The sequence below is a fragment of the Lutra lutra genome, chromosome 10 (genome assembly GCF_902655055.1).
Source record: "Lutra lutra chromosome 10, mLutLut1.2, whole genome shotgun sequence".
Classification (NCBI taxonomy): Eukaryota; Metazoa; Chordata; class Mammalia; order Carnivora; family Mustelidae; genus Lutra; species Lutra lutra.
In genome coordinates, this window is record NC_062287.1 from 56,100,368 (window position 1) to 56,113,117 (window position 12,750).

Sequence of the window (12,750 nt, forward strand, 5' to 3'; positions counted from 1 at the left end):
GGTACTTGATCTAAAATATCAAATCTGCCTTAAAAGGGAGGAGGCTAGAGGGCTAAGCTTCTAATTGAAGGTGATTTATTCATTCAGAGCGTAACATTTTGAACTTGACAAAGGGACATTGACGGTCTCCTAATTTTATCCCCTCACTTCAAATTTAAGACTGTAGACCAGGGAGGTTACATAGTCTGTTGGTAGCAGAGGAAAGAAGAGAAGAAAAATGAGTAAAGGTTCTGTTCACAATTGCTTTATCACAAAATTATTTCATTTAATGCTCCTAGCAACCTTATAGGTAGAAAATAACCCGTTTAACAGGTAAGAAAGCCAGGGCTCAAAATGTTTGTGTCTCCAGGGTCACTCATGTAACCATAACAGAGCTGGAATGCAGAGGTGGTTATTCTGAACACCAAGTAGAATTCAGATTTTTTTTTTTTTTAAGATTTTTTTATTTATTTGTCAGAGAGGGAGAGAGAGCAAGCACAGGCAGACAGAAAGGCAGGCAGAGACAGAGGGAGAAGCAGGCTCCCCGCCAAGCAAGGAGCCGATGTGGGACTCGATCCCAGGACGCTGGGATCATGACCTGAGCCGAAGGCAGCTGCTTAACCAACTGAGCCACCCAGGCGTCCCTAGAATTCAGATTTTTGACACAGTACTTATTTCATTTTATCACAGTGCCTCCTGTTGTCTTGAATTGGGTTCTCTTCAGTTCCCCAGGGGTATCTAGGGAAGGAAATTAAATATCTTAGTTTTCCCTGGATTTCCTCCTAAAGCAATGGCACCTGGTGTGGAACTTTCCAAATCTTTGTAATTTAAAATGGTATAAGTCATTTCTTAAATAAAATGTGTTAGAGGTGTTTATTGAACTCCATATCAACTTCTTTTCTGATATGAAAATGGATACTTTCTTATTTTGGTGCCTTACCTCTGTAGAATGTGGCTTTTAGAATTAAGCAAACTAAGCTTTAAGTCCACACCTGCCACTTACTGATTCTCATGTGACCTTGAGCAAGTCACTTCACCTCTCTGAGCCCACTTCTATCATCTGTAAAGCAGGGATAATAATGCCAATGTCTAGGCTTCTGTGCAGATTACATATATATGAGATACTAGGCACTGTGCCTGGCCCATAGTAGGCACTCGGTGGATGTTGTTTTTTCCCCTCTTCACCCTTCTTACCATTCTGTTTTCCACATTAAATAAAAAGAATCCCTGCTCTGCTCCAGTAAAACTGTTCCTTACATCTTGAGGAGCTCACTCTCCACACTCCCTCTCATCCTGAGAAAGAGAGTTTGAATGTGGCAGATACCATCAGGTGGGAAAGTACTGCATCAGGGGAGCCTGATTTCAAGTCTTGGCAAGTTACTCTCTCTGAGCTTCCATCCTTCATTTTACCTGTGAAAGTAAAACTATATCCTCGGAGATGACCATGAAGTTGGAATGAAAATGTTAGGAAAGTGCTTTGCAAAACTACAAGATGCTCTTCAAATCTAAGTTCATATGGCAGATGCTTCCTACACCATTAATTTTTGGTGGATGTTTTTCTTAATAGGCTATCAAAAGAGCTTCTTTTGGACCCTCAACAAACTCTGGTCTTCAAAATTTGGCAATAAAGGAGGTATGAACTCTATTCTGTGAATATCTGTCTGAAAATAAGCTCACATCCTGTTGACAGTTTCCAATCCTTTCCTTTTTTAACCAGTGAAACCATAACCATGGCACTTGTGATGCAGGGACACATATGTGTGTTAGAGGGAATCTCACAGAAGGCCACATTAGTCTCCCAGGAAATTTAAATCCTTAGAAGTCATGTCATTTTGTTTGACTTCCAGCTTAGCGCAGAAGTCCAAGTACATTTCACCTTTCCAATTATATCTCATCAGTCACAGCGTACAGCCTGCCATACACAAGGGATTTCAACCCCCTGTATGATATTGTACCTTCTGTTGGCTTATTAACTAAGACCCCAGCATTTTTAAGCTATACACAAAACTAGAGTCTTGTTTCAAGAGCCTCTAAGAGGTGTTGACATCATGATCCCTTGAAACCTAGTTTTATTCAGCTACCATTATTAACAGGCGTAATCCAGCAACATCAAGAGCACAGACTCTAAAGCTACACTTTGGGATTCAGATACCAATTCTTACCCCTTACAAGGTAGTATGACCTTGGGTGAATGACTTAATTTCTCTTTGCTTCAGTTTCTTTATTTATAAAATAGGAATAATAGTACCTACGTCAGTGGGAGAATTAAATGAGTGTCTGATACTTGATAAAACCATCTGTTTTTATTGTTATTAGTGAATGACAGTGTGCTGAGAGCTTTACAAACATTTCTAATCCTACAGTGTAAAAACATAATTCATTCATTTTTTTAATTCTTTTTTTTAAGATTTTATTTATTTATTTGACAGAGAGAGAGAGAGAGAGAGCACAAGTAGGCGGAGTGGGGGGGGGCAGGCTCCCTGCTGTGCAGAGAGCCCGATATGGGGCTCGATCCCAGGACCCTGAGATCATGACCTGAGCCGAAGGCAGAGGCTTTAACCCACTGAGCCACCCAGGTGCCCCTAATTCATTCATTGTTACAAACGTAACAGCTCAGGCCCAAAGAAATTAGAAGGTCATATCCTTATTAATCAGTGGAGTCCGGATTTGAACACAGTTCTGACTGGCTATATAGCCTTCACCATTTGTACTTTACCATGCTAGTAACATCGGATGGGGAAAGTGAGTGAATGAGGACATCCAGCTATCTCACAGCTTCTATAATTAGAAAATTTTGTCTTAAATAAATCCCTCCTATAAACCTAGCTTCTTTAACATTCTTGCTAGGGCCTAGTTTCTAAACCCTCAGTTGTTTTGAGTCTACAGACTTACAGTTTTTATTTGCCAGTGATAAGTTTCACAGCTAACCCCAGAACCTAATAAAGACCAGAGAGTAGTCAGTGTGTAAAGGAAATAGACTTACCTGTCTCTCCTCTAGTGCTTCTGTTTGGAAATCATGCTGTGAATCCAATTTCAATGATTTGTCCCATGCTCCTGCCTTGGATTCACTTATCATGTCCCCCATCCCCACCTAATGTCGTAAATGTGGCAGAACTGATCATAAATCCATTTTCTCTGAATCAACATAAGGAATTCCTGCTGTATTTAACTAGGCTTCACCCTCCTGCCTGGCATTCTATTCTTCTCTTTTCTCTAAAGTACTCCCCACAGATTGTCAGGCAGACTAGGGTTTGCCTCAGTTCAGCTCTTACTATAACAAGGCAAAAAAAAAAAGAATAATTTCGGTCTTAATACAGACCTGGATTCAAATTTTGGTTTTGCCATTCACAATTTATATGATCTAAGCCAAAACACTTTACCTCTTTGAGCCATTGTTTTCTTAATAATGAAATTAGGACAATAGTACCTGTCCTACAGGATTTTTATAAAGATTAGAGGTTATGTTTGGCACATAATTGGTGCTTAATAAATGGAGCTATTTTTATTATGCCTACTATGTGTCAGGTACTGTGTTAGGGCTATTTGGTACAGAGAGGAACAAAATTCCCTATCTTCCAAGACCACTAGAGAATCCTGTAAAACCCTGTTGTAAATGGAGATGGGGAAAATGCCTAGACCCAACTGACCATACTTACCTAACTCTGTCTCTTAGTGGAGATAAATGCCTCTCTTCCCTTAACTCCAGCCTTCCACACAGCATTAGCTATGTAAACAATAAATATATTCAATAAATATTTGAGTTCCTACTCTGTGATAGGCACTATGCTTAAGTGCTAGGGATTCAAAGGTAAAATAAGGCATACATGGTCTTTACCCTCATGGAGCTTGTGTCCCCCAGTGGCAGGTGGGGTTGGGGGGGGGTGGAGATATAAACAATTAGAAGATAGTATGATTAGGCAAATACAGGCAGAGAATATCTAACTCAGATTGACGATGTCAGAGAAGGCTTCCTGGAGCATACTTCAGCTGAGAAATGAAGGGGCATGACAGAGTATAGTCAGAGGCAACAGCAAATACAAGAGTCTGGAGTAAAGAAAGTATGAAGTAAGTTTGAGATCATGAGAACATAGAACTGCAAAGAAAGAATGATAGGTTGTCCCACTAAATATGATATTAAACTGAGCTCTTCAAAGCTATTGTTTTTCTCAGTGATCAACTTAGCCTGATTTCTCCTCAGGTATGTTTAAGATGTAGTGTTAGGAAAAACCCTCAACCTGTTACCTAAAGTTATAATCTACCAAGAATAGGTTATGCATGGGTAACCAAATAAAACAAGATTATTTTTCTTTGCAAAGCTATAAAAAAAAATTCTTTGGAGTGCAAATTAATGGTTCTAGCCATCATTCTTCACTCCCATTGGGTAAGAATTACTTGACTCTACTCTGAGGAACACAATGTCAAACGTTCATAGACTCTTAAAGACTGTCCAAGTTGAAGAGGATCTTAAATGTGGTTCAGTCCTTCTCATTGTGTATATGAGACTTGAGGTTTGGGGTGTTAAAGTAATGTGTTTTCAAATCAAAGCCACACTCAGATTAGCTGTTGTGCACTACTTCCTTGTCCCACTCTACATTGGCAGTTCATTTGTGTTCTCAGTGGTTATCAACTTCCTCGTGATGGGGGAAGATTTATGCCAGAATGAAGAGTGTAGGAAACATAAAGCGAATGATATTTGGTCTTAGCTTTTAGGTAGGTCCAAGGCTAAAGAAGAGAAAACAGTCCAAACAAATGTTAGTGTGTAATGAGTTCAGTGTCACCAGCGGAATGTACAAGAAACTGGGAAAACCAATGACCACTCCTCTTAGAAATTTGCATTCCTTGACTTATTTAGCAAATTGAAAACTGAGAATGGTGCATTTGGTAGTCAGCCTTTGATATTCATTATAGGGAATATAGCCCATATAAAAAAGAACTTGTGGAAGGAGAGGAACCTGTTCTCCAGCTACTTCCATGTCAGAAGTGAGGAACAAGAAGCAATGAGTCTGAGAACAAAGGCCATTGCATGGTTGCTTATCCAATCAACAAGGGGTCTTCTTACTCACTAAGGGCAGCCCTGTTACAAACCTGATTCCAAGCTCTTATTTTGCACCATGTACTGGTTTTCCAGGGGGTTCTTTGTCTTTCTTTTGTGATTTGTATCACTTTTGTTCTTAATTAAATATAATACATATGTACATTACAGAAAATTGAAAAATACAGACAAATGTGAATGGGAAAATGCAAATCCCTCATAATTCCAAGGGTGATGGTCTTTCAAATGATTTCTTTTAAGACCCACTGCCCTGAGGAAAATCACTGAGACATGATAATGTAGGGAAAAGAAATATCCACTGTTTAAGGTTGTTTTCCAATTGCCTATATCAAGAGAATAAAACTCAACTCTGCTAGCTTTTCCCTGCCATACAAAAAGGGAAATCCTGGTAGTGAAAGCAGGCTCTCTCTCTCATTCTCATTATCTGTCTTCAGTGTTGATTTTGGAATCACTTGAGCCCACACACACACCCCACAGTCCCCTGATTCAGCTTCTCTGTGTATAGCCTCTAATGTCAGTGCCAAGACCTGCCCAGCCACACTACCCAGTTCTTCTCTTTCCCCCACAGATGAGGAGAGGTGATTGGCTTTGCCTCAGTGGACCTCTCCCCACTTCTTTCTGGCTTCCAGTTTGTCTGTGGCTGGTACAACATCACAGACTTCAGTGGAGAGTGTCAGGGGCAGATAAAAGTTGCTATCTCCCCTCTGGAGAGTTTGATGCACTTGAAAGAAGAAAGACAATCAAGACGTGGGGTACAGACCCCAGGATTGCTGGTACGTATGCTGATTCACGGTGTTAACCAGTAAGCGTTCTGCTGAGCCAAATCTGTAAGAAGATCCTTTACATGTGTTTGGTGCTTTCCAGCTTACAAAACACATTATGTATTTGTGTCTCATAATGACCTCATGACCTGTTTAGGGTGATAAAAATTACACAATGGTGACAAAGTAGAATTACACAATGGTGACGGACATACAATTCTGAATATATTAAAAACCACTGAATTGAACAATTTCAAAGGATGAACTTTATAACACTGACTGTATCTCAATTGAAAAAAATGTTTCTACTTGAGTGTAGTTGACACACCGGGTTACATTGGTATCAGGTGTACAACACAGTGATTGGACAAGTTTATATGTCATGCTATGCTCACAAGTGCAGCCATTATCTGTCATCATACAGTGCTATTACAATACCATTGCCTGCATTCTCTGTGATGTGCCTTTTATTCCCATGACTTATTTATTCCATAACTAGAAGCCTGTATCTCCTACCTACTTCACTGATTTTGCCCATCCCCCCACCTCTAGCAACCATCAGTCTGTTCTCTGTATTTATGGGTCTGTTTCTGCTTTTTTCTTTATTTGTTTTGTTTTTTAGACTCCACAAACAAGTGAAATCATAGGGTATTTGTCTTTTTCTCTTACTTCACGTAGCATCATACCCTCTGGGTCCATCCGTGTTGTCACAAATGGCTGTATCTTAATTTTTAAATAAAATAAGATTAATTGCAGCATGGAGTTTGAAACCACTTTGGTTAAACTTTTTAAAAACTCTATTACATTAAAATCCTTGTTCTTTCTTTCTTTTAAGGTTTTATTTATTTTTCCGAGAGAGAGAGAGAAAGCACACAAGCAGGGGGAGCAGCAGAGGTAGAGAGAGAAGGAGGCTCCCTGCTGAGCAAGGAGCCTGATGCTGGACTCAATCCCAGGACCCTGGGATCATGATCTGAGCCAAAGGCAGATGCTTAACTGACTGAGCCACCTAGGCGTCCCTAAAATCATTGTTCTAACAACAGAGGATCATAGGGGAAGAGAGGAAAAAAAGATAAGATGAAACCAGAGAGGGAGACAAACTATAAGAGACTCTTAATTATAGGAAACAAATTGAGGGTTGCTGGAGGGGAAGGGAGAGGGGAGATGGGATAAATGGGTAATGGACATTAAGGAGGGCACATGATATAATGAGCACTGGGTATTATATAAACTGATGAATCACTGACTTCTACTTCTGAAATCAGTAATACATTATACGTTAAATTAATTGAATTTAGGGGCGCCTGGGTGGCTCAGTGGGTTAAGCCGCTGCCTTCGGCTCAGGTCATGATCTCAGGGTCCTGGGATGGAGTCCCGCATTGGGCTCTCTGCTCAGCAGGGAGCCTGCTTCCCTCCCTCTCTCTCTCTGCCTGCCTCTCTGTCTACTTGTGATCTCTCTCTGTCAAATAAATAAAATCTTTTAAAAAAAAATTAATTGAATTTAAATAAAACGTTTTGGGATGCCTGGGTGGCTCAGTCAGTTAAGCATCTGCCTTCAGCTCAGGTCATGATCCTGGGGTCCTAGGATCGAATTCCGCATCAAGCTTCTTGCTCAGTGGAAAGCCTCCTTCTCCTTCTACCTGTTGCTCTCCCTGCTTCTGCTCGCTCTCTCTCTCTCTCTGACAAATAAATAAAATCTTTTAAAAATAAATATTTTTTCTGGGACGCCTGGGTGGCTCAGTTGGTTGGACGACTGCCTTCGGCTCAGGTCATGATCCCGGAATCCCGGGATCTAGTCCCACATCAGGCTCCCAGCTCCATGGGGAGTCTGCTTCTCCCTCTGACCTTCTCCTAGCTCATGCTCTCTCTCACTGTCTCTCTCTCAAAAAAATAAATAAAATCTTTAAAAAAAAATAAAAAATTAAAAATTAAAAAAATTAAAAAATAAAAATAAATATTTTTTCAACTGTCAAATAAAATCATTGTTCTGTCTTATAGAAAAAATAAAAAGAGAAGGAATGGAAAGAGGGGAATCAGTGATAGTAAGAACAGATACTCTTTCAGGGAGTTTAACTATAAAAGAAAGAATTTTCCAGACTGTCCCAGATGAGGGAGCTCTATCAAGACAAAGATTCTAGGGTTGTTTTTTGTTTTTGTTTTTGTTTTCATTTCTGTTATCATGCATGCCTGGCCCAGGTTCTGGCAGGGTGGGCATCTCTCTCATGCATGACTGCGTGAGAAAGTGACAAAGAGTTAAACAGTCACTGTGTAAGAAGGTCTTTTCTTCACGTTAGCCCTGTAGTCATGAGGTAAGAAATACCACTTCACATGTAAGGTAAAATGATATCCAGTCAGGAGTTCACAAACTAGCTGGAAGAGCCAAGCATAAATACAAATAAAGCAACTAAAAAGTAATCTAATAGCATTTTATAGGTATATAAAATGGGAATAATAATAGTACCTATCTTGTAAGATTATTGTGAAGTTCAAATAAGAAAATGCATGTAAATTGCTTAGTACAGCATTCAACACAGAAAATACTCAGCAAATTATATTTATCTACATACAATAAATTTTTTAAACACAAATTTACAGACTTATTTGTACTTCTTTGTTCCAAAAGGATTTGTGGTGACAGGCATACCATTTTTCTCATTGTTTCTACAGAACCCAATATATCACCCCTTTTCCTTCCCTGCCTCTGCGTTCCCCAGCAGCATTGCAAGATGGACCCCAGAACAACTTGGTCACACCTCATCAAAGGAACTTGATTTCTCCTCTTCTGAGAGGTGAGTGAATTTTGATGGGAAGAAATAGAGTTGAAAGTCTGCTAACTGGTTTGTCATCTCTCTTTACTTTATTGGAGGAAGAAACTAGAGACAGGGAAATAGCTTTGTTCTGTCACAACCACTGGGAACTCCAGGATCCTATGAAAGCAAATTTTTTTTTATAAGATGGAAACTAGAACTTTTACTGCTATCAGAAGGGTAGCTTCAGTGGAAAGGATGCTGTTCTCTTTTCCTTAGAGGCCTTTAACGTTTAACGTTTATCCCTGAAATCAGTCATCAGCTGTCTGAGATCTTTCCCTTTCCAAATGTAGGAACCGGGATATTTTATAAAGAGCAACTAGCCCATCCAGATGCTTCACCACGTCAACCATAGACATGCATATGGATAACGGGGCTAGAGCATATTCCATTCTCTCAAAGGAAGAAAACAGGAGTAAATCTTCATGACCTTAGATTATGCAAATGATTCCTTATATAAGAGACAAAAAGCAGAAGCAACAAAAGAAAAAGTAAATTGGGGCGCCTGGGTGGCTCAGTGGGTTAAAGCCTCTGCCTTCGGCTCAGATCATGATCTCGGAGTCCTGGGATCAAGCCCCGCATCGGGCTCTCTGCTCGGCTCCTCTCTCTCTCTGCCTGCCTCTCTGCCTACTTGTGATTTCTGTCTGTCAAATAAATAAATAAAATATTAAAAAAAAAAAAAAAGAAAAAGTAAATTGAATTTATAAAATTAAAAACTTTCATGCCATAATTAAGAAAATAAAAAGGCAACCTATAGATATGATGAGACTTATATCCAGAATATATAAAGAATTCATATATATATATATACACATATACATATGTGTATATATATATATATATATATAAAGAATTCCTATAATTCAGTAATAAAAAGCAAATAACCCAATTAAGCATGGACCAAAAGGGGTGCCTGGGTGGCTCAGTGGGTTAAGCCTCTGCCTCCAGCTTGGGTCATGATCCCAGGGTCCTGGGATCAAGCTCCAGTTGGGCTCCCTGCTCAGTAGGGAGCCTGCTTCTCCCCTTCCTCCCCACCGCCCTGTGCTCATGCTCGCTTACTCTCGCTCTGTCTCCCTTAAATAAATAAAATCTTAAAAAAAAAAAAAAAGACAAATGATCTGAATAGACATCCAAAGAAGATCTGAAAACATCCAAAGAAGATATACAAATTATCAGTAAGCACATGAAAAGATACTTAACATCATTAACCATCAGGAGAATGTAAATGAAATCCATAATGAGATACCACTTCACACCCACTACAATAACTAATCAAAAAGACAAATATCACAAGTGTTGGGAGAATGTGGAGAAACCAGAACCCTCATACATGGTTGGTGGGATTTTTTAAATGTATTTATCTATTTATGTATTTATTTATTTTTAAAGATTTTATTTCTTTTTTTGACAGAGAGACAGTGAGAGAGGGAACACAAGCAGAGGGAGTGGGAGAGGGAGAAACGGGCTTCCCGCTGAGTAGGGAGCCCGATGTGGGGCTCAATCCCAGGACCCTGGGATCATGACCTGAGCCAAGGGCAGACACCCAATGACTGAACCACCCAGGGATGGGATTTTAAAATGGTGCAGCTGCTTTGTAAAACAGTGTGGCACTTCCTTTTAAAAGGTTAAACATAGAGAAATCATATGATCCAATAATTCCGCTTCTAGGTATATACCCAAGAACAGTAAAATCATATGTCTACACAAAACCTGTACATGAGTGTTTGTTAGTAGCATTGTTCCTTATGACTTAAAAATGGAAACAACCAAAATGTACATCATCTGATGTATAGAAAAACAACATGTGTTATCTCTACATAATGGAGAATTATTCAACCATGAGAAGGAATGAATTACTGATATATACTATAGCACGGGTGAAGTTTAAAAACATGCTAAATGGAAGAAGCCAGTCACAAAAGACTCTATATGGTTATTATTCCATTTATATGAATTATTCAGATTAGGCAAATCTACAGAATCAGAAAGTAGATTAGCAGTAGCCTAGAGCTAGGAGGTTTGGGTTGAGGGTTTGGGGGAGTGGAGGAAATGTGGAGTGATTGCTGATAGGTATAGGGTTTCTTTTTTGGGTGATGAAAATACGTGGTGATGGTTACGCAACCCTGAATATACTAAAAACCATTGAGTTGCACACTTTCACTGGGTGAATTGTATGTGAATTCTATCTCAATGAAGCTAATATTTAAAGAGAAGACAATTATTGCTGGAGTCAAGTTCATGAATACCTTGCTAAGAAATTCGAAAATTTTTTTATAGATTTAACAAAACAAAACACCGCAGCTATGTCAAATTCAGTGCCCGCCCATCCCATGGCTGGCACTGGCCCAAAAGGCTGCCACAGAAACACTGTGATCCATGGGCCTTGATCCCGACTGTGCTGGGCCTCAGGGATAAATTTGGTCACAGACACCTCGTGCCACCCCCCCCCAAAAAAAGAGCGACCAAAGCTAGAAAGGAACAATAGGTGATTAAACAGGGAATAGATTAGTACACAAATGCTTAGAACAGTGCTTGGCTCATTAATAAGGACTCCATAAATAGTGTTGTTCTTATTGTTATTTCAGACCTATGTTTTTAAAAAAAATCACTCAGGCTATAATGTGGAGAATTTATAAAGAGAATAGGTAACACTTAAATCAATGGAAACAAACAGAAAATCAACAAGAAAACAGTGGCTTTGAATGACATATTGGACCAGATGGATTTAACAGATAGATTAAGGACATTCCATCCTAAAACAGTGGAAAGAATACACATTCATTTCAAGTGCACATGGAACATTCTCTAGAATAGATCACATATCAAGCCACAAAACAAGTGTCAACAAATTTAAAAAGATTGAAGTCATATACATCTTTTCTGACCACAACACTATGAAACTAGAAATCAACCATATGAAAAAAAACTATAAACATCACAAATACATGGAGGTTAAATAACATGCTACTAAACAATGAGTGGATCAGCCAAGAAATCAAAACGTATATGGAGAGAAATGAAAATGAAAACACAACAGTCCAAAATCTTTGGGATGCAGCAAAAGCTGTTCCAGGAGGCAAGTTTAGAGCAATACAGACCTACCACAAAAAGCAAGAGAAATCTCAAATAAACAATCTAACCTTACACCTTTGGAGCTCAAAAAAGAACAAACAAAACGCAAAACCAGCAAAAGGAAATATTAAAGATTAGAGCAGAAGCAAATGAAAGAGAAACTAAAAAAAAGAATAGAACAGATTAATGAAACCAGGAACTGTTTCTTCAAAAAAAATCAACAAAATTGATAAACCTCTAGCCACATTCATCCAGAAAAAAAGAGAGAGAAAGGACTCAAACAATATCACAAAAGAAAGAGGAGAAATAATAACCAATACCACAGAAATACAAATAACTGTGGGAAAATACTAAGAAAAATTATATGCCAACACATTGGACAACCTCAAAGAAATGGATGAATTCCTAGAAACATATAACCTACCAAACTGACACAGAAAGAAATAGAAAATTTGAACAGACTGCTTTTGAAATTGAATCTGATCAAAAAACTCCCAACAAACAAAAGCCAAGGACCAGACAGCTTTCAGGTGAATTCTACTAAACATTTAAAGGAGTAAGGGGCAACCGAGTGTCTCAGTCTGTTATGCATCTGATTCTTGATTTTGGCTCAATCATGTTCTCACATTTGTGGGATAAAGTCCTATGTTGGGTGCTGCACTCAGCTTATAGTCTGCTTAGGACTTTCTCTCTCCCTCTCCATTTGCCCTTCTCCTTGCTCATGTTCTCCCCCTAAAGTAGCAGAAAGAAATTAAGAAAAACAAAAAGACAATCCCATTTACAATTGTACCAAAAATAGTAAAGTAGTTAGGAATAAATCTAACCAAAGAGTTCAAAGGACCTATACTCTGAAAACTATAAAATACTGATGGAAGAAATAGAAGATGACACAAAGAAATGGAAAGACAAGGTCTCCTGGTTGGCTCAGTTGGTTAAGTGTCCAAAACTCAATCTCAGCTCAGGTCTTGATCTCAGGGTTGTGAGTTCAAGCCTCACATTGGGCTCCACGCTGGGTGTGGAGCCTACTTTAAAAAGTGAAAAGAAAAATGGAAAGACAATGCATGCTCATAGATTGGAAAAA

At 39.0% G+C, this 12,750-nt stretch overlaps 1 protein-coding gene and 1 non-coding gene across 2 annotated transcripts in view; both read left to right on the forward strand.

The window, feature by feature from the left end:
• Positions 1 to 12,750, forward strand: part of C2CD3 (C2 domain containing 3 centriole elongation regulator) — a 144,084-nt gene that overhangs the window by 100,381 nt on the left and 30,953 nt on the right. The window contains 4 exon segments of the mRNA XM_047690348.1: positions 1,547 to 1,612; positions 4,030 to 4,037; positions 5,609 to 5,805; positions 8,458 to 8,579. Of these exon segments, the coding sequence (XP_047546304.1) occupies positions 1,547 to 1,612; positions 4,030 to 4,037; positions 5,609 to 5,805; positions 8,458 to 8,579 (393 nt within the window).
• On the forward strand, positions 10,894 to 11,030 carry LOC125080282 (small nucleolar RNA SNORA5). The gene has a single exon (XR_007121305.1). It is a non-coding gene; the product is annotated as a small nucleolar RNA SNORA5 (small nucleolar RNA).